At 33.2% G+C, this 24,382-nt stretch overlaps 1 protein-coding gene across 1 annotated transcript; it reads right to left on the reverse strand.

Annotated features, from left to right (window-relative positions):
• Positions 1-14,156: 14,156 nt before the first annotated feature.
• Positions 14,157-20,449, reverse strand: LOC149573257 (uncharacterized protein At4g15970-like). Its single transcript, XM_089814459.1, has 3 exons — positions 19,724-20,449; positions 19,059-19,523; positions 14,157-15,164 (listed from the first exon to the last, which is right to left on the reverse strand). The coding sequence occupies exons 1-3, from the start codon at positions 19,928-19,930 to the stop codon at positions 14,667-14,669; spliced, it is 1,170 nt and encodes a 389-aa protein (XP_089670585.1). The 5' UTR covers positions 19,931-20,449; the 3' UTR covers positions 14,157-14,666.
• Between the last annotated feature and the right edge of the window lie 3,933 nt (positions 20,450-24,382).

The following is a 24,382-nucleotide window of genomic DNA, read 5'->3' on the forward strand; positions in this document are numbered from 1 at the left end:
AAGAGTGTCTTGAAAAGATGAATGTTTTGTTGAAGGTACATTTTTTGAATGATTGGATAGGTTTCTCTTCCCGATTGAGATTGGTTCTTTCTGTTTGACTATTACTACCCAATTTTTGTATAGCTTCAAATATCATTTTATTTGTGCGCTCAAATCTTTGATTAATTTTGCTCCATGAAACTTCTCAATTCTTGTGCTAATTGTTTGGTCATTGCTTTTCTAATCTATTGATGGTTTTCTTTATCATAATTCATAGAATTATGCTTTAATACAACTATAATGTCCCCACTAATTATGGTAAGAATACCTGCAAAATCAATGTTAGAATGTATAAATAATAACTTATATTTCACTAGTCGACCCCCCTATCCTAACCCTAACATTAAAGACATCTCCATATCAGGATTGGTAACCCTCTTGAGAACCCTTAGGTCACCGGTTACTTCTTCATCCTCTATGAAGTGCTCCCTTTAAGGTCCTTCCTCAAAGAGACATTCTCTATCCAAGGCCCTTATCACATATGCATATGTTAACATCTACAAATATTTTGGCCTTATAACCATACTAAGATCACTCTCTTCCTAATGGGAGTCTCTTGAACTCAAGATAATAAGATCACTCTCTTCCCAAAAGGACTCTCTTGACCTTAGCAAATAATCAAATTTCTCAATGATCTAGGTTATATAGAAGAACAAATGCTTGAAAGTATTTTTTTCATATTTTTAAAAAGTTTTTTTGTCTTTTTATTTGACCTTTTGGGAGGTCTTTTGCTTAAAATTTCAAGCTGAAATTTTCATTGGTCCCTTAAACTGGACAGTCATAGGCTTGCTATTTTAGGGACTAAAATTATATTTTTAGTTCTTCTTTCCAACAGTGTAAGAGGTTTCGAAATCTGAGCTCTAGATCAAAAATTATGGCCCTGACAAGTTGGGATAATTAAACACCTAGTTTTGATAGTTTTAGTTTAATTTTTTTGTTATTATAGCCACATAAACATTTCAATTCATGGCTATGGTGAATGTTGATTTTCCATCATTGTATATATTCTTTTAATTTCAATTAATTAGATGGATTTTCATTTGCATACAACTCTTTCAAGTTTTTGCAAGATTTTCCAAAACTTGAACATTGGTATTGTAGGTTTTTTAATTCACCAGATATCGTGTTTGTAGCCCACTTCTTAAATTCAAATTAGTGGTATCAGAGCAGGAACACTCTTGTATGTCAACACACACAAGAACTTCCTATCAAAGATTAGGATTGGCCATGAAAAAATTGTCGGAATACCTTCCTTTGCGATGCACAAAACTAAAGATGTCAGATAATTCGACAGAGCCTGTGAAGAACATGGTGGAAGAGGCTTTGGCTAGGCAACAAGAAGATATGATGAGTAAGTTTTCAAAAAATTTGAAGACCCAACAAGTGCCCAATTCAGTAGCATTGTTCCATGGGAACACCACTTTTAATGTTCAGGTAGATTTTGATATCTCAAATTTTGAAGGAAAAGTTGATGCTAATGTTATTGATAATTAGTTATCCAAGTTAGAACAATACTTCTCTATAAATAATTTTTATGATGCAAAAAAAAAAAAAAAAAAACATTTTCCCTCTTGAAAGTTGAAATCCATGCCAAACTAGCATGGGAAACAAGATTATTGAATAAGGAAAGTGAAGTTGGAGAAGAGTTGGAAATACTCTAATAAATAACCCACTTTGGGAGAATTTTTGGAATACATAAAAGAATCATACTTGCCCGAAGATGTATATGAACAGAAATATATAGAATGGCAATTGCTTCGGCAAAACCCTAAACCATAAACCATAAACCATAAACCCTAAACCTTAAACCCTAAAAGAGGGAACAATCTATACAAGATTACACCAATACATTCCATGCGCTCTTTGCAAAACTTGGTATAGAAGATTTAGAGAAGCATTGAATTCTAAAATATCATAGTGGGTTTCATAGATACATTCAAAATGAAATGGAGTTCTTAAATATTGAAACATTAGCAACTACTTACAAAAATGCTACAAATTTTGAACTCAAATAGAAAGGAAAAAGAGATTACTTTTCATATATTAGCCAAGGGGTGAAGGCAATAATAAATTTAGAGGAAAACTAGTGGGGAAGGACCCTCCCTCAAATCCACCCAAAAATACCAGGTGGGCTACTAAAAAGACACAAATGAATACGGGCATATGGTGTGAGATACATAAGAGTCCAACTCATAACACCAAGGAGTGTTGAAGAATTAAAAACTTGATGACAGAAATACGAGGAGATGAAGCTGAGCCTATATCCACACCAATAGAAACTCCTGACAATGATTCAGTGATAGAAGAAGACATGTATGCCATAGTTGCAATAGCGAAAGTAGTTCCACGTGAAGATGAAGAGAGATTGTTTCATTCACATATGTGTGTTGATGGAAAACCTCTACATTTTATTGTTGATAGTGGTAGCCAAAAGAACTTAAGTTCTATGGAGACAACCAAGAGATTGAGTTTAAAGATGACAAGACACCCACAACCATACTCTATGGGATGGGTTAATGAAGGAAAAGACATTCAAGTAAATCAGCAGTGTTGCCTATCATACTCAATCAAAACATTCAAGGATGAAGTAATTTGCGATGTAGCACCTTTAGATGTATGTGATGTTTTGTTGGGGCAGCCATACATGTATCAAAGGCATGGGGTGTATGAATCCAGACCACGCAGTGTCACAATCAAGCTTGGTGAAAAGAAATATCAAATACCAGAGGTATGCCCAACTCAAGTTGCTTCTTTAATTAGTGCTAAATAATGTAAACGTTTAATTGCTCAAACTAGAACTTTTGTACTCCTCATGATTCATTCTAAGAAAGCAAGGGCAGTTATCCTTAACACGCACACTAAGGTGGCCACAACAGTAGACCAACAAAAGGAGACGAATAAAATCTTGACAGAATACCATAGTGTGTTTAAATCACCAGCAGAGGTCCCAACACACTATCAAGTCAAGCATTCTATTGATCTAGTTCCAAGAACACCATTACACATGAGCCAACATATAGGTCAGTTATGGAAAATGATGAAATTAAGAGAGATTCAAGGATTGACTGAAAAGCGACATATCAGGCCAAGTGTTTCACCTTGTGGCAACCTTATTGTTTTGGCAAGAAAGAAAGATGGGACATGGAGACTTTGTATTGACTAGAGGGCACTTAACAAAATAATTGTAAAAAACAGATATCCAATTCCTCGAATTGATGATCTTTTGGATCAACTTAAAGGGGCTAAGTTCTTTACAAAAATACAACATATTTATACATATACCTTGCATATAAGTAAAGGTTATTCACAATATAAATATTCATGGCTTCCTTATAAAAAAGTCATTCTTTAAATATAATATCCTCCACTTAATAAGTTATTCACAACTAAATGTTCATACATCCCTTAGTAGTTGATAGTTGTTTTTACCTCAAACATGCTTGAACTACTTTGATTGGTGGGGCACAGTCTTCTATGGCTTCGATACTCTAGTTGATTTCTAGAGCTTTTATTAATGTTTATACTCCAAGATGAATCCCATCTACATTTATGTCGCCCACTAAATACTTGAATTTGGCCTACCTACTGACACAACATATGTATGCATGATCTCTTTGTATAGTTAGCACAATTCACATGCAGTCTTAGTCAAGGTTCGTTGCAAATACCACTTTCAGTCCTATTGGTCTAGTCCCCTCTAGCCATGTGGATCATTACTCACCTTGTACTCCAAGCTTCAATTGACTATGTACAACTTTCTTAGCATTTCAACATTTGCATCGATAGATGTCCAAATGGAGTTTCAGTTGTTGCTTCCTCTTGTGGTGGGGTTCCTAATAACATCATCTCTTGGACAATTGTTCGAAGTCACACAAAATTTGGCTCTTCAAACTCACTCTACATGCAACAAGTGAGTGAACTTCCCTCTCGTGAGGAGGGCTATTAGCCAAAGTGCTAGTGTTTTGTTTATTTTAGTGCTTTGTTTTTTACACCACCTATTTTGTTTGTGTTTTTGATAAGCTATTAACGACATGTAATTGCCAACACCTCTATTTAAGTGTTGTTCTCTTTGATGCCTCCAAACTATGGTTAAGGGTTTTCCCCCTTTGTTAAACTACTATTTATAATCAAAACAAGATTTGGCATTACATGATATTCATCCTCCAAACTACTCATTGAATGATGGCAGCACTTAGAATAAAGGCTTATTTGTATTAAAGTAAATTAAGGTTTGAACTTGCATAGTACTCTCTAGTACAAAACAAGTTTACAGAAACGTGGCATAGCAATAAGTAGTTAGGGATAATAATTTTGTAACTCTTGATTTAAATTTAAATTCACACTTTCCAAATTCATTTGCACACCATCTAATCAACTTTACACCTAGAGAATTCTCTAAGAAAGATTGACTTTAAAATAAAAAGTATTTATAAAAAAAAATGTATAAATGTCATCAAATTATATAAAAGTTGATAATTTTTTTTTTTTTAAATTACCACTTATACATTGATCATTACATTGACAACAACACAATCAAACTAATTTTATTTTTCTCCCAAATGTATGATATACAATCTTCACATTACACAAATATGACAATCAATATATATAATTGATTTTTAATATATTAAAATCCAACTTACACTGATTGGAATTGATGCATGATACTTTTGAACAATTCATAATTTTTTTCCAGTTTTCAAATCCTTTAAATTGGGGGGTGCAAAAGATTTCCAATCGTTTTGGAATAAAAAGAATTTCCTTCATGAAACCTCATCTTTAAAAATATATCTCGAGGCCCCATAGAGCCTAGCCTCACTACATAATGTTTCATGCGCTCAATTGTTCTTTTCTCGCATGCTAATTTCATGTTCGAACAGTTGATTATAAAAGGTCCATGTTATGCTGATTTCAAACATAGTTCCTCGTTTACTAGGAGTAGAAGCTGTATCGATCATATAATGTTGAATGTGGATCAAACATCACACAACAAAGTAAAATAGATTAGCAGCAACATAAGAATGAATTTACACATTAATGATTATTACCCATGAGTTGTTAGCTAATGATGCAGGGGCCAATAACTCTAAAAGAGAATTAGTTTTCTGCACTTATAAGAATGATTTTGAAATATGTACCCAAGAATTGCTAGTTACGCCGAGAGGCGTTCTATATAATGGCAGCACAAGAGCCCAGCACGGGAATATGCCAAGATTCCTTGTCAATAAAAAAGAAAAGGCAGGAGTTACAAACTTCTAAATTAAATATTAAAAAATAGGGTCCGAAAAATAGTGGCAAAACAATTTCAATATGATTTTTTTTGTTAAATATAATATTGCATGCAGATTCATGCTTACTTCTAAATTAAATATTAAAAAATAGGGCCCGAAAAATAGTGGCAAAACAATTTCAATATGATTTTTTTTGTTAAATATAATATTGCATGCAGATTCATGCTTTTTTTTTGTGGGGAGTGGGGGAATTTGAAATAAATTTGTGGAATGTGAAGAGACGTCTGTTGGGGGAGATGAGGAGTCTCTCAAAAGCTATTAAACAAAGGATCCTTGTTTCATTTTCATTTTATGTTTTTGCAGAAAGGAAGAGGTGGAGATTATTGGAGGATTAGATTGAAGTTTTTGAACAAGAATAGATTGACGTTTTGGAGTAATTTTTTTGTTGGTGAGATTTCTATTTTCTATTTAGATTTAGATGTAAATGTAGATTCAGATTCAAAATTAGTTATAATATTCTACTTTGATTTAGATTTCAATTTCAATTAGTTCCATTTAGATTTCTAGAATTATATTCAAAATTGTTTATGCTTACATTTAATAGTTTAGTCTTGCACGTTTGATTTAGATTTAGATTTGCATTCAAAATCTTTTGAGCTATATATTTTATAATACTTTTCATTTGCATATTTTAAAAATGCATGTTTCAAATTAGTTTTAGATTTGCATGTTTCATATTAGTTTTAGATTTGCATTTTTCAAAATAGTTTTAGTTTGCATGTTTTAGATTTGAATGTTTTATAATAGTTTTACATTTGCATGTTTCAAAGTATAATTTTATCATTTATGTGGATGACAATGTCACCATATCAATACAATTTATATTTTATTAAAGTTAATGATTTATTTAAAGTACATGAATCATATATTTAGTATATATTTTATCATTATTAGATTTTAAAATATAGAAAAATTCTCCAAATAATAACTGGCCAAAATCATATGAAGCCAAATGGATGTTGAAATAATAGGACCTAACAAAAGGGGCCAAAAATAGGACCTGAAAAAATAAGGCCAAAAAAAAGGGTTGAAATAATTTCATTAAATTTTTTAATATAAAATATTTTATTTTTGTTAAATTTATTTTTGCGTGCACATTCATGCTTATTTTTTGTGGGGAGTGGAGGAATTTGAAACAAATTCGTGGAATGTCAAAAGACATCTATTGGGGGATATGAGGAGTCTCTCATAGGTTATAAAACAAATGCTCCACATTTCATATTCATTTTGTATTTTTACAGGGAGGAAGAGGTGGAGATTATTGTAGTGGATTAGAGTTCTTGAAGAGGAGTAGATTAAAGTTTTGGAGTAATTTTTTGCATGTGAGATTTCTATTTTTAATTTAGTTTTGCATTTAGATTTAGATTTAGTTATTTATTTAGATTTAAATGTAGATTTAATTTCAAAATTAGTTATAGTTTAGCCTTGCATGGTTGATTTAGATTTAGAATTCAAATTTAATCAAAATCTATTTGGTTTAGATATTTTATAATACATTTCATTTGCACATTTTTAATGTGCATGTTTCAATTTAGAATAATATTTGCATGTTTCATATTAGTTTTAGATTTTTATATGTCAAAATGCTTTTGGCTTTTTTGTTTTAGATTTGTATGTTTTATAATAGTTTTATATTTGCATGTTTCAAAATATTTATGTTTTTCATGTTTCATAATTAATTTTTATCATTAATGTGGATGACAAGGTCACCTTATCAATAAAATTTGTATTTTATTAAATTTAATGAATAATTTAAAATATAAAAATCACATACTTAGTTTATATTTTATCATTATTTAATTAGATTAATTATGTGTCTTATTTAAATATATTTCACAATATATAATTTTTTTTATTAATGTTTATGTTTATAATGTTTGAAAAGTGGAAGACAATGCCACCATATTTCAAGCATTAAAATCTAACTATTTCATTTGAAATAGTTTTGATTTTTATTTATGTTATTTTAAAAATTATTCATTTGAAAGAATTTGTGTTAATTATGAATATTTTTTATTTTGATAATTTCTATATGTTGATGTTTGTTTATAAGTTTGCAAGTTACTAATTGAGTTATGGATGCCTCGAACAAAGAATCAAACATTATTTGATACTAGCTCGACTACTTCAATAACCTCAAATGATTTCTTTGAGACCAAGTTTGACAAATGCCTACAAATAATTAAAGAGATGTGCACAACTATAATTAAAGTTGTGGAGAATGCAATATTTTCAATTGACTATGTTGGGGAAATAGAAATAATGCATATGAAAGATGCATAAAAATTCATATGTGACACATCTACAAAAGTGGATGGGTTTCCCTCAATGATGAAAGAAATCTTTCATGATCATTGTTCAAACAAAGGTCACAAAAGAATCCTAATCATTGAAGAATGTGACATGTATTTATGCCATTACAAAGATTTTTATTTTTTGTATATGGTTCATTCTTGTCTCCAATTTTAGAATTTTACTTCTAATTAGTTGTATTGGCAGTTTTGTTTCCCCATCGTTCTATGTAACTTTCACGAAGAAGAGAACAAGAAAAAATAAATTTATTATTGTACAAAATATTTCTTTAATGGATGTGGCTACTAAATATGTTAATTAAGAAAGAAAATCATAAGTCTAAATAGATGTCCTTAATGATAAGTATATTTATTGATTACAATTCTTAATCATTGCAATAAAAATTGCATTAGCATTATTAAAAATTCAACAATATATAGTGTTCTCACATTATCATGGAGAAATAATTTCCATAAAATTGATTCTTATATATTATTTCACACTTTTTACATCATCTAAATAGTTGTGTTGGGACTTATAATTTCCGTTTCATTAATTTAAAGGTTTGCACTATTTGAGTCATTTGTATAACATATATCCTAAATTTGAACATAGTTGTACTCCAAATACTCCAACACTACACCTAAATCTCATACTTCCCTTAACCATGTCCCTTATTTTAGTCTAACATTTAACCACTTACTAACCTTAACCATAACATTGAGTGTCATATAAATGAAATTCTAAACCTTGGATCCTAACTCTAACTCTTACTCTATATATGATTGTACTAAGCATTTAGTAAATTATATACTTTAACCTAACCCTATATGTACTAGAAACTAGAAATAATATTATATATATATATATATATATATATATATATATAGAGAGAGAGAGAGAGAGAGAGAGAGAGAGAGAGAGAGAGAGAGATTAGGGGGTTTATCTAGAGAGAGAGAGAGAGAGAGAGAGAGAGAGAGAGATTAGGGGGTGTATCTAGAGAGATAGAGAGAGATAGATTAGGGGGTGTATCGAGAGAGAGAGAGAGAGATAGAGAGATTAGGAGTTGTATCTAGAGAACAGGGAGAGAGAGGAGGGAGAGAGATTAGGAGGTGTATCTGGAGAGTAGGGAGAGAGAGTGAGAGTGTGAGAGAGATTAGGAGGTGTATCTGGAGAGCATAGAGGGAGAGAGAGATTAGGAGGTATATCTAGAAAGCAAGATGATAGAGATAAGAGGGTGTATCTAGAGATTACAAAGAGGGATTACGGGGCGTATCTAGAGACTAGAGACAAAGAGAGATTAGAGGGTGCATTTAGACAGGGGGAGATATTACTAGGTGTAGTTAGAGAGTAGAGAGAGAGAGAGAGAGAGAGAGAGAGAGAGAGAGGATGGGAGAGGTAGGGATTACATTATTAAAAAGATTAATAACTTGTATCACAATAGCACTAATCATGGGCACTATAATAGAACTAACCCACATAAAAATTTAACCTGACTATTACCCTAACACTAAGATAAACTGTAATAGTAGCACTAACATCAACTATAATATGATTAATAACCTACAAATAACCTTAACCACAATAATAACACAAATCCTAACTCTAACTCTAATTCTAACTCTAACTCTGACTCTGACTCTGACTCTAACTCTAACCCTAACCCTAACCCTAACCCTGACTCTAACTCTAACTCTAATTCTACCCTTGACCCTAACCTTAACTCTTTATAACCCTAACTCTATACCTAATTCTAACCCTAATCCTAAGCCTTACCATAACCCTAATCCTAACTGTTATTCTAACTCTAACGCTAATTCTAACCCTAAACCTAACCCTAATTTTGACCCATATTCAAACTCTAACCCTAGCTCTAACTCCAACTCTATCTCTAACCCTAACCCTACCCCTAATTCTAACCCTAAAACTAACTCTAACTCTAACCCTAACTATAACTATAACTCTAACTCTAATTGTAACCCTAAACCTAACCCTAATGCTAACCCTAACCCCAACCCTAACCCTACCCCTCATCCTAACCCTAACACTATATATAATGCTAATCCTAACCCTAACACTATATGTAATTCTAACCCTAACACTAATTCTAATCCTGACCCCAACCCTAATTTTTACCCTAAATCTAACCCTAGATCTAACCCTAACTCCAACTCTATCTCCAATATTAATTGTAACTCTAACTTGATCCCTAACTCTAACTCTAATTCTAACCCTAACCCTAACCCTAGCCTCAATTCTAGCCCTAATTCTAACACTAACACTAATACTAACACTAACATTAATTATAACCCTAACCCTAATGCCAACCCTAACTCTAACTGTAACCCTTGTGCTAACCCTAACCCTAATTCTGACCCTAACTCTATCTCTAACCCTTCTTCTAACTCTAATTCTAACTCTAACCCTAGCTCAAACCCTAACTCTAAATCTAACCCTAACCCTAACCCTAATTCTAACCCTAACTTTATTTGTAACTTTAATTCTAGCCCTAACACTAATTCTTACCCTTACCCTAACCCTAACTCTAACTCAATTTGTAACCCTAATTCTAACCCTAACCCTAATCCTAACTCTAACTCTAACTGTAGCTCTAATTCTACCCCTAATATCCTAACCTATATATCCCTAACTCTAATCCTAATTCTAACTCTAATCCCAATTCTAGCCCTAACCCTAACCTAATTTTAGCCCTAACTATAACTCTAATCCTAACTCTAACTCTAACAATAACTCTAACCCTAACCCTAACCCTAACACTAATTCTAACCCTAACTCTAACTCTAACTCTAATGCTCATTCTAATCCTAACCCTAATTCTAACCCTAAATCTATCTCTATCTCTTACCCTAACTCTAACTTTATCTCTAATTCTAACACTATCCCTAATTCTAACCCTAACTATACCTCTAAATCTAACTCTAATTGTACCCCTAACCCTAAAATTAACCCTAATCCTGACTCTAACTCTAAACCTACCCCTAATCCTAACCTTAACAATATATATAACTCTAACTCCAACCCTAACCCTAATTAAATCCTAATCCCAAGCCTAACTATAACCCTAACCCTAAATCTAACTAGGTAACTCTAACCCTAACCCTAACTCCAACTCTATCTCTAACTTTAACTCTAACTTGAACTGGGACTCTAACTCTAATTCTAACCCTAACCCTAATCTTGTCCCCAATTATAACCCTAAATCTAACTCTAACTCTAACTCTTATACTAACACTAACACTATTACTACCTCTAATTTTAACTCTAACTCTAATTGTAACCCTAACCCTAATGCTAACCATAACCCTAACACTAACCCTAACCCTAATTCTAACCCTAACCTTATTTCTAATGCTAAATATAACCCTAACCCTAACTCTAACTCCAACTCTAACCCTAAATGTTTTTATAACCCTTACCCTAATTGTATCTGTAACCCTAATTCTAACCCTCACCCTAATTCTTACCCTTACCCTAACCCTAACCCTAACTCTAACTCTAATCCTAACTATATCTGTAACCCTAATTCTAACCCTAACTCTAATCCTAATTCTAACTCTAATTCTAAACCTAACCCTAACTCTAACCCTAACCCTAAGTATAGCCCTCACCCTGACTCTAACTCCAATTGTAACCTTAACCCTAACAATAACCTTAAATCTAATCCTAACTCTAATTCAAATCCTATCCCTCACCCTAATTTTAATCCTAACTCTAACTCTAACCCCAACCCTAACCTTTACACTATCCCTAACCCTGATTCTAACCTTAACCTTAACCTTAACTCTAACTCTAACCCTAACACTAACACTAACCTTAACCATAAACATAACTCTACCCCTTACTCTAACCCTAAATCTAACTCTACCATAATTGGACTCTAACCATAACCCTAACTCTAACTTTAATCCTATCTCAAACCTTAAACCCTAACCATAACTCTAACCTTAACCTTGACTCAAACCCTAACCCTATCCCCACTATAACCCTAACCATAACCATATCGATAACTCTAACCCTAACCTTAACCATGAGTATTACTCTAACCCTAACCTTGACCATAAACATAACTCTACTCTTAACTCTAACCCTAATTCTAACTCTACAATAATTGGACTCTAACCCTAACTATAAGCATAACTCTAACCCTAACCTTAACCATGAGCATAACTCTAATTGTAGATCTGACTCTACCATAATTAGACTCTAACCCTAACCCTAACTTTAATTTTAATCCTGACTCAAACCCTAACCCTAGCTCTGACCTTAAACTTGATTCAAACCCTAACCCTAACCCTAATCCTAGCCTTACTATAATCCTAACCCTAATCATAACCATAATCATAACTCTAACCCTAACATTAATCATGACCATAACTCTAACCCTAACCTTAACCATAAACATAACTCTAATATGAACCTTAACCATAACTCTAACAATAACCATAACCATAACTCTATCCCTAACCTTAACCATAGCTCAAACCCTAACCCTAACTTCAAACCTAACCCTAATGCTAACCCTAACCCTAATTCTATCCCTAAGGTTAACATTAAATGTAATGGTAACTTTGTCCCTAACCATATATCTACCTATGACTATAACATTTTACATTACAATATCCTAAAAATAAAATATTTTTTTATATCTAAATTAAACTCCTTATATTAAATTTAAAAAAATATTTGACTCAAAGCCTAACCCTAACCCTAACCCTATCCCCACTATAACCCTAATTATAACCATAATGATAACTCTGACCCTAACCTTAACCATGACCATTACTCTAACCCTAACCTTAACCATAAACATAACTCTACCCCTAACTCTAACCCTAATTCTAACTCTACCATAATTGGATTCTAATCATATGCCTAACCCTAACTATAAGCATAACTCTAACATTAGCCTTAACCATGAGCATAACTCTAACTCTAGATCTGACTCTACCATAATTGGACACTAACCAGGCTAACCCTAACCTTAATTTTGATCCTACCTCTAACCCTAACCCTAACTCTAACCTTAACCTTGATTCAAACCTTAACCCTAACCCTAATCCTAACCCTAGCCTTACTATAACCCTAACCCTAATCATAACCATAACCATAACTCTAACCCTAACCTTAACCATGACCATAACTCTAACCCTAACCTTAACCATAAACATAACTCTAATCCGAACGTTAACCATAACTCTAACGATCACCATAACCATAATTCTATCATTGACCTTAACCATAGCTCAAACCCTGACCCTAACTCCAAACCTAACCCTAATTCTATCCCTAAGTTTAACATTAACTATAATGGTAACTTTGTCCCTCACCATATATCTACGTATGACTATAACATTTTACATTACAATATCCCAAAAAAATAATTTTTTTTTATCAAAATTAAATTCCTTATATTAAATTTTTAAAAATATTTGACTCAAACCCTAACCCTAACCCTATCCCCACTATAACCATAACCATAACCATAATGATAACTCTAACCCTAACCTTAACCATGAGCATTACTCTAACCCTAACCTTAACCATAAACATAACTCCACCCCTAACTCTAACCCTAATTCTAACTCTACCATAATTGGACTCTAACCGTATCCCTAACCCTAACTATAGGCATAACTCTAACCCTAGCCTTAACCATGAGCATAACTCTAACTTTGGATCTGACTCTACCATAATTGGACTCTAACCCTAACCCTAACCTTAATTTTGATCCTAACTCAAACCCTAACCCTAACTCTAACCTTAACCTTGACTCAGACCTTAACCCTAACCCTAGCCTTAGCCTTACTATAACCTTAACACTAACCCTAATCATAACCATAACGATAACTCTAACCTTAACCTTAACCATGACCATAACTCTAACCCTAACCTTAACCATAAACATAACTCTAATCTGAACCTTAACCATAACTCTAACAATAACCATAACCATAACTCTATCCCTAACCTTAACCATAGCTCAAACCCTAACCCTAACTCCAACCCTAATCCTAATTCTATCCCTAAGGTTAACATTAACTATAATGGTAACTTTGTCCCTAACCATATATCTATGTATGACTATAACCTTGTACATTACAATATCCCAAAAATAAAATATATATTTTTAATCTATATTAAACTCCTTATATTAAATTTTAAAAAATATTTTGAAGCACAATTTTATAGTAACTTCATACAACTCTAATTAAAAATTAATTAACAATTTTATAGAAACCTTATCAAAATAAAAAATAAAAAGTAAATATTTTTCCTATTGCGCCACCTCTATATATATTACGCTGAGAGTAATCGTTCTCGAGGCGCCTATTTTTATTTTCATTAATCCCAACTTCGATTAAAATAACTTTGGGATTAAATAAAAATAGGCGCCTCGAGAACGATTACTCTCGGCGTAATATATATAGAGGTATATATAAGCTAGTTAAGATAAGATAATCCCACTCAAACACAAATCATTAGAACTTATTTTTTATGCCATATTATACTATATGATTTGAAGCATGCAACACCATTTATCATAATCAAGATTTACAAGGCTAAAAAGTTCCATCCCAAAGTAGTCCTGATGCTCCGTAAAATACCAATCAGCAGTACTGACATTAATGGGGAAAAGCTTCCTCCCAAGTCCAGTTTTGCCACATATATTGATTGATGCTTTTCCACGAACTCTCATTCTCCATTTTGAAGACATTCTCAACTTATCACAATTGGAACAAAGTCCAACAGGGATGACCAGTGAATAAAATGTATGATATTTTCAAATGGAATAGGAACCTTAATGAATTACACTTCGAGCATTCTATACAGTGTACAAAAAATAATATGACCTGCCATGATAAACATATCAAAAAATCCTGCCAATTGTATCTTGCGCTTTGGTATTCTCCGGCAGAAAACAATGAATAATGAGGCTTCTGGATGGATGAAAACAATGTTGGCAAGTTTTCAAACCAACTTGTGAGATCATGTGGGATAAGTTTAACCCATCATGACAATAAATTAAACAAACCAAGAGTTACGACATGCATTGGGTGGCCTCCATAGGATAGGTGTCCTGGTTTCATTGAGAGGGAGTTTTTTATAATGTGACCAGTCCTCAAGTGTGTATCTAAGATCAGAAAGTTTGGCCTTGAGGCCTCTACAGCAGTTGGCATGCATGGTGTAGGCATCCTTCAACTCACTGCTCCTCTCACAAAATCCTCCAAAGTATTTGGTATCCAGAAATACAAATTTCATACCTTTTCGCCTAAACCCAACTGAAAATTTGAGAATGTTGAAGACATCCTGCTCTTTCATCTCTGGAAACATCCTCCTTGACAAGTACCAATGTCTATAAAAGCTGACAGTGAGTTCATTGGAATGAATGTACATGTACCCTGTATTGGCTTCATTCTTCACACTCAAAGGATCGCCATTATATTTGTCACAAGTAATCTGGATGTCTGCATCTGCTTGTAACCTCCCCATTGGATTTCGCAGCCACACAATATCAGTGTCCTGCATTTCAGCTTTCAACTTTCAGGAAAAAAAAGTCAAAACCAAGAATAAACATACAATTCAAAGAAGTGAGAAAACATACAGAGGTCTAGGCTCCAAATTCTCTGATCTGGGAGAAAATTTATAGTGGGAATTACATCAGTTCAGAAAGATCAACAGTTCAAGAGACGATGATAATATCACACTCGAATTTAAATTAAGGGTAAAAGCACGTATGTGTTGCTTGGCTTACATGGAAAAGACCCTTTCACAAACTCTTGTACTCTGCTAGCTTGAATAGCAAGTATTGAGATTCAACAGAAAGGGGGCTTTTTTAGCCAGCTGCAATGCTGACTTGAACAATCTATAATATTTGGTTGTGGCACAAAGCAAGCAATCAAAAGATATATAGTCACAGACCTTTGCATTATATTAATTAGTCTGTTATGGCTCACCTCAAACTAGGACCAATGCCATAACGTTTAGCATATAGTTTCTCCATTCATTATTGTCATACTCTTAATAAGACCATTGAACACATTATGTTGTTTGGATGACAGCCAGACAGTCAGTATAAAGAGAAATGAGGAGCTACATTTCATCAACCACATGGCACCAACTAGGAATAAGCCTCTATATATTTTCTTGTTTGTAAAGACAACCACTCTTCTTAACATTCTCTATCATCACAATAAAAAACTCCTCATCATCCCAGAACTCAATATAAGAGATGAGCAAAGCCTGCATTTATTGGTTCCATCGATGCAACCTCCCTCATATTTGTAACCAAAAAAAATCTGAAACCTTAATTTGTGCACATTTGTCACTTTCTATTCGCTAAGTGAAGTGTTTTTAAATTTTTAGGGTTTTAACCACCTTATCCTTGTGATTTTATTAGAGAACAGAGAACGAGCAATATTTTCATTTCCAAAATTGTCTCTTCTCAATTAAAGAGAACTATATTTTGACTAGATAGAAAATTAAGTCAGGGCATCACTGCATTTCACTGATACTTGATTAACCATGTAATGGGTATCCAATAAATGAAAAGCTTTGAAGATATCTGGAATGACCTTATCTAGCACCCCTCAATGCAAGCATACTCAGATCCAAAAATGAAAACAGATTCATGAATTAGCATTATCGGATTTCCACAATCCATTTGTCATATGAAATTTTGCTTTTGGATTCGATTGTGTGTGTTTTTCAGCATCAACGTTTCGGATCACATTCTGTGATCCATCATCAGGATAAGAGAATGTAAGAATGTATGTAGTATGAACACAGTATTTCCAACCAATAACACAGTTTAAATAGTATTAAATCAGTGAAGTCAAACAAGTTGCTGAGATAACACCCTATTGATGTGTTCATCATAGAGTTCCTATTGATATAGACTCCAAAATGTCAAAAAATAAATTTCTTAACCAAAATAGATGGCCGGCCAGAATGACAAGACAACACGTCAAATATTGAAAACCTCAAATGTCAAAGAGATCTAAATACTAGGATATCAAGTCATTACTTAAGACAGTGGCAGAAAAACATGTTTTAAGCAAAGGTTGAATTGAGGTTACATGTGGGTCATAGACTAACAGATAGCAATTCATGGAAACAGGATAACAACAGCAAATCAGTGATGCTTTTAAATTTGTAGCTCTGCGATATGTGAGGTATAAATGTATAAGGGAAAATAATAGCACGGGCATCCATTATGCACTTTTTTTTCACCTTTTTCATGTGCATCAAATAAAGTATTTTATTGTGGTACACATACCAATTTAAAGAATTTTCATTCCAAACTTTTTATTACATTTTCTGAGGAGTTTACATAAATAATAATTTGGGTACTACTACACATGAATATGAATGAAGATTCAAGGAAGACCAACTTAGTCAAGAAACTATTCTGTTCTAAATTGCAACAGAATTACCAGTTATTAGAGTGTAGAATTATTCTCAAATCACCCAATTTAGAGGAGTTGTGCCATGCCATAAGTATTACTGACATAAGCCTTACTTGTTCCAACGAACTGATCTTCCATATAGAATCCACCATCACCAATATGAATCAAGCTCAAATATGTCTGCAGTTGAAAATTGGTTCCCATTTCAAAACAAGTATCATATCATGCAAGTTTAAGGGGTAATGTTCAAGCTTGGCAACACAATCTCTTACCTGTTAAGACTTCTAATAGTGTATCTGAGTTTAAGAATCTAGTGCATCACAAGCTACAGATATATAAGAAAGTTCTATCTCTGGTTGCCAGCCAAACTTGTTTGATCAAATGGCTCAACGGTTTGATCTATTATTCCCCCATCCTACTGCAGCCCTTTATAATAGTAGGGTTGGCTTACTCAGTTCACCATCCTTCAGTGTGCATAAGAATAGTGAGTGCCATTTTCTTCTAAAACTATGCTCTTAATTGTCATTAGGAAGATTTTGACCAAATATCTGATTTCAATGGGCCGGAATGACAGGCTTCAACCTTCACTACTCAAGGAGATTACAACTTTTTTGAGGAGTGAGAAACAGAAATTAGGTGTTATGAGATATAACCTTGTTTAGGGACAGCGCAAGATTCCTCCTGAACCCATGATTGGGAAATTTCATCCAACAAGTATTGTTATCTCTAAATACTTGTCTAATAAAGATATTTAAATTGGCCTTAATCGAAAAAGAATGATGTTCAGGGAGATAATATATGGAGAGGAAAATGAGAAGTTCAAATCTTGTAGAGTAGCGAACCTTACCAAGGGTTTTTCCTTATAGGCTGTCACACAATCTTCTGTTGGCAGATATACTCGACAACAAAACTTGACCTCAAGCTTAGGGTAAAAGCCTTGTCAATGTAAGATAAGCATCTAGCCTTCTCATGACAGCAAAACACATTTTAAAGTCTATCCGAGCAGAAACAAGAAGCACATTCTGATAGCGAAAACTTTCAGAATGTGACGAAGGAACCACTTCAGAAAGCTTCCTAAGGAAATCGTACAATGAGTTGAATTGGTACCAAATAAGAGCCAAATGAGAGAAAATCGATATGGATTTTAACTAAGGTCTGGAAATAGAAGCTTCAAAGAATTTTTAAGGAGATCAATTTATCCTTGGAGACTACAATGGGCAGAACTGATGACTACAATGCCACGGGATCATGTTTATCGAGTGCCCTATCCCTACCGATTCTGTGGACTGCTGTGATGTATGAAGACAGTATTTCCAACCAATAAGTTAATAACACAGTTTAAATACTAGTCTCTCAGATAAACACCGTGTTTCCAACCAGACTATTATTTAAACAATAAATTGGTGATATCCTACAAATTTATTAGCCGGGCACTGCAAATCAGCAGTCTTGTCTTACAAATCAGAAAACTGGTCAAGTTCGGTATTGTTAACTGCATATGTTTGGGACAGCGTGGAGGCTAGGGCAAAAGGAATGTTGGGCTTAATAAAATTTATACTTGCGAGTGCTTTGTTGGTAGTGAATCAAATGGCAAAGTGTTCTTCTGGAATCAACTGCCTGGTAATTTTTGGCTCTGGAATCAACTGCGTATTATTTGAAGATTCTGACATTTCGACCAACACTACCAGATCTGGATCCATCGAAAGGGATAAAATACCAGAGAGATGATACAACAAGCACACTGCCAGCTCAAGACCTTATTTGAAATCCCATTCCAATGTCACAGTTCCACTTGGACAAAGATAAAAAGTATGAAAAGTACAATGGAAGAACGAAAGACTCTCCAACAAGTTACTAAATTACTGAAACGAAGCAGAACAGGACAGAAAAATATTGCATCGTCAGCTGAAACCAAACATGATCGCAATGCCACAAAAACCAAGCTTACAATGACATCTCCGGAAAAATAGAAACCCCAACCACAAAATCCAGGAATGCATCAACTTACCGAGAAAATAATATGGTATCCGCGCCTGAGAACATCTCCCAAGAAGGCAAGCCTGGTCCACATCATTTTGAGGTAATCATTACTCATGTAGGATTTCTCCCCGGAGAAATCAACCCCTCTGGTCTTCAAGCTGTAGCAATGCGGATGGATCTCAAGGCAACGATTGTAGGCCTTTGCATCCAGCGCAACAATCAGCAGATTCTGCAGCAATTCCTCCGTTCCTTCACCCATTCGAAAGCTCCTTAGAAAAAGATCAATCATGGTGCCGGGCTCCGCCCATGCCCAATTCAAAGCGGTCACGATTAAAGTTCTGTTGGCGTTAGCAGTTTTTGCCAGAATTTTGCCCAATTCATCAAGAGGTTGAAAGGAGAATGATGGAGGGGCTGTTACTTTGAGTTTTTTGCTGGAATTTCCAGTTTTTGCAGGAAATTTACCCAATGTATGGGCAGAGGCAGAGGCATTAATCTACCAAGCAAGAAAGGCATCTCGTAAGGAATAATGGTGGAAGAACATACAAAACAGAGTCTAAAAGCTCTGTACAAAAAAGTACCATTACACAATAAAGGTGAACTGAGCAAGCTCAATAGAGAAAAGCATTCAATAGCTACAATAAAGATGTTTTTAAAAGTACAATGTTTATAGGAGAGAAAGTATAATGAAATTACCCCTGGTAACCTGATGTAGGGGGCCGAACCGCCATGATTAAAGCGCTCTGGTAAAAAGGGGTTAAATGTCACAGTGGCCTTGTGCAGAGTACCTGACAGCGCAATTCCAATGGCGGTCATGGTGAGAAGAACCAGAAACACATCTCTCACGATATGATTGCAAGGCATCATTACTACCTGTTTACTCAAAATCCCCTGCTTTCTCATTGCGAGATTCAGCACTCACTTTTTCTTCCTAAATATATACCGACCACCTATCACATTTTACCCCCAAATCGCTCCTCAGAAAAAGCACGAAACCCATCAATAATAACTCTGCAAAAATACAGTGACCAACTTTTCCAATTCACCCGAAATCGCTCCTCACAAAGCATGAAATCCAGGAATAACCCTGGAAATCTAGCTCGAATGTCATATTTTCCCCCCGTTTCGCAGACTCGAACCCGCGACTTAACAGACGCAATAGGTGGAAGGCAACCGCGCTCTTCTCCACCAATTTCCTCAACCCTCTTCTTCTCCACCAATTTCCTCCACTTTCACGCGAAAAATTTGTAGCGGGCCGCGGCCACTAATAAATTATTATTTTTTGTCTTTAAAGTTATTCTGAGATGAATCTTGCGCGCCTCATAAAATGTTCCGATGAACAACTTTCCACCTGCCCTCAGGTACGTCATAAATTTAGTAGGAGTTAATCTCTTGACTCGAACCTCTGCCGACCAATCCAACACCGCCATTAAAGCGAAAATTTAGTAATTATTTGTGCCGTACTTACGTGTCTACAGTATTGGAAATCGTGATCCCCTCTCTGTTCACAGCTACAGAATTCACGTATTTCTCATCAATGTAACGCCTCTCTGGTTTCCTTCCACCTTTGACTCCATCTCCTCCACTGTTTGAAATAGCTTTGTGCACAAGTACGTAGAAATTCATGTTTTCCACGACCGCAATTCTATCTAATTTCTCAACCAATCTGTTTTTTGGGTGCTCAACTAATCTGGTGTTTAGGGTGAAAATTCTTCAACCGATCTCTTGCATGGCAGTTACATACAACAACTCTTCTACGATTACCTATGAATTCTCTTTTTAGTTGGAATACTAGTTTCAAATTCCTATTTTTGATAAATAAGGATTTGCTAATTTCACATTGGAATTAGAACTAAATTGAGGGTTGAGGCCGTCAAAATCATCCGAAGACTTGATCTATTGTGGGTTCTTTGTGAGCAGTTCAATTTCATTAGAAGACCAAGGGTCCATTGACAGAATTTGAATTTTTGTTTTATGTATCATTTGCTAATGTGAGCAGCCAATATTATAATTCATTTTGTGGCTTCTTGATTTTGAATGTGTAGTATTCTTTTCCATCAACATTTTACATCATACACATGATAGTCTAGACTACCCTTGTTGAGAGTTAGAAAAGAGTTATTAAAGAGAGAAGGAATGGCCAAAAAGTACGGCAACGGCTACCCAGCCAGTTATTTCGACTGGCTGGGTATGCCATCCTCCATGCGCATCATCCATCCTCATCTGCAGCGCTTCGTTGACTGCCCGTTGACATGTGATCTCCCTCGTCGGCGCCCGTACTCGTCTCTGACATTGACAGACGGACAGACGCGTTGAGATAGGGCAGATGGAGAATTTAAATCGTGAATGGCCTAAGTGTTTGCAATGTTTTTTCCTTTGGAAGTACCACACTAATTTTTAAAACCTTTTCTGTGTTTTTTTTCACTAAAAAAGATCTGTGCAATATTTACTAAATCTATTGTTTTATTATTAATTTCAATTTCAATTTCAACTTTACCCAAGGGAGTGAGAGTAATGTTTTTTTTTGCTAGTCATATAAATGCCAAAGTTTATTTTAAATGTTAAGAAAATGTAAATTTTTTTAAATATTCAACACATTCTTGTCATATGTATGTACGTCTTTCAAAATAGTCAAGTGTACACATTAAATTCATATTAAAAAATAGTTAAACAATCTTATTAAAAAAATTCTAAAATTCAAGTCAATTTTTTTTTTGAAAATTCATTTTAAAAAATTTCTACAAAATGGAAACTCTTGAATAATTTAAATTAATATTTTATAATAAATGATATCTTAATACTATAAATTAGAGTATTATATTATATTTATGTATAATCAATATTATATTAGTTTCTTAATATATTGAAAAATATATAACAATCATAAATTTTAAGATTGTAATATATTGTTTAAATTTGGAAAAATAATTATGATTATTATTTGTCAAAGAAAATAATTGTGACTAAAACTAATATATTATATCATTGTTTAATTTATTTCAACATATTATATCATTGTTAAAATCTATTTGAACATTTTTTTTGATAGGTAATTAGCCAAAACCTAGATTAATTATTATAATTTATTGAAACTAATTATTATTATGTGTTAAGCTCGAGTAGATTCAAAGCCAAGTCCAGTAGATTCAAAGCCAAGTCCTCCCACATGAGAGACTAATGCTATGCTGTGTTATAGGCTCTTGACTAAAATCTATTTCTAAATTATTTATCCTCTTTATAATTAATTTAGATATGCCATTTATTCAAAATAAATTTAAAAAATTAAATTAATAGATATATCATTAAATATTAATCAATTTTATTTTAATTAAAAATAAATTTGGTTAATATATTATTAAAATATTAATTGAAGGCAAGAGCCTACAATAAAATGGTAAATTGTGAGCCTCTTATTTGGGAGGTCTTGTATGATAAATAATAATAAATCTTAGCTTTGACCTATTGCTTTTGAGAAAAAATATATTAATTTTAAAAAATCTTTATAATTTAAACAACAAAACCATTAACAAATAATTTTAATTCAAATGGTATATAAAATGTAAAGTGCCAATACAAAGTGCTGATACAAAACCATTAACAAATAATTTTAATTCAAATCTTATTCGTAGCTTCTATTCATTTATTATTATGATTATAAAGTGCCAATACAAATATAATCATAATTCATTTATATAAAGTTTGATAAACTATAATAATTATCTCAAGATTAATTAATTAATTGTGTGTGTGTGTGTGTGTGTGTGTGTGTGTGTGTGTGAGTGTGAGAGAGAGAGAGAGAGAACAATATGACTTATTAAAAGTAATTGACTGGTTATAAAAAATAAGAGGTGGAATTTTCATGTGCATACGAGTGGTCTAATTTCAATGAGTGTTACTATTTTTTCTTAACAAGAGTAGAATATCACCATATATTATAATAAATAAATTGGTTCAAAAAGAGCTCGTGAGGGAAAGAACAAAAAAGAAAACCCTCATTCGTTACTCATAATATTCAAGATGTGTAAAGTGTAATCCCTAAACTAGAATTGTTAAGAAACTCAAAAGGCTTCCTTTATATCTTCTAGATATTCAAACTCTAACCACATATTGGAACACTAATGAGGCTTTATAAAATAGCCATATAAAGTGCCCGTACAAATATAATCATGAATACATTTATATAAAGTTTTATAGACTTTAATGATTGTCTTAAAATTTATTGGCCATAATCCTCCATATAGATATCATCAATACCTACAAAATGAATGAGTTAGTTATAAAATTCATTTAAGAAAAAAGTCTTAGAAAATTGAATATCATTTCATAATTTCCTTACCATCTCCACTTGTTGTGTTTTGGTTAAGATCAATAGAAAAGGGCAACCCATATTGTTGGTCAGTTTGTTGATCATCTAATACAACAATGCACATTTAACACATCCATTTAGATAAAATTAAATTATAAACTAAAAAATCAAATATAATTTCAAATTTTTATTTTTTCTATCATAACTAAAATTCTAAATCAGAATATTGTTCTCATAATCTATATCACATTATGTAACAATAAGAAAAATCAAAATTCCATTACCTCCACAAGTTTGTTGAAATTTTTGAGGATGAATAACCTTTGGCGTTGATGGTTGATCTCCACAAACTACATCTTGGTTATTTGATAAAGCATTAAATGCAATTAGAAATGTGAACTAAATAATTAATTTTAATAAAAATAGTTAATAGTGAGTAAATTACCATCTAGTACTTGTGTGTCATCTGTTATTGTTTGGTTCAAATCAATAGAGAAAGGCAATCGACGTCGTGGAGATTCTCCTTGATCAACCAAACCTATATTGACACATGTTCAACATATGAAATAAAAATAACAAGTATTGAGCTATATGTTGAAAATAATAAAGTACTTTTAAATAAATGTACTCACCTTGTTGTGACAGAATAACTCTTTCTCCTTGTATTGCTATGCCTGAACGATTAATGACTTTTTTTCCCTTTTTCTTTTTAGAGCGTACAGAGGGGAATTGAAAATTTTCATGCTCATCAACTCTTTCACTTAAGTTTTGAGTCATAGGTTTTCTTTTTTTATGAAAAGATCGATGCTTATGCATTTTACTTGGACTAAACCATGGTGCCTTTCGCTTCATAGGCATGTTCTCTGAGCCAGGAATTGATTCAAAATTGGAACTTGAAGCAAGAGATGCATGTATCTCATTTCTAAATCTCCCAACATGTTGAATGAATATTTGTTTTTCATATTCTTCTCTAGTTGACAAATTTTGGATAAATGAATGTACATAATCAATGCAATTTTGAAGTTCATCATGAGAAGTATCAAATGATC

The sequence above is a fragment of the Cupressus sempervirens genome, chromosome 2 (genome assembly GCF_028749045.1).
Source record: "Cupressus sempervirens isolate cs-2001-9-10 chromosome 2, ASM2874904v1, whole genome shotgun sequence".
Lineage (NCBI taxonomy): Eukaryota > Viridiplantae > Streptophyta > Pinopsida > Cupressales > Cupressaceae > Cupressus > Cupressus sempervirens.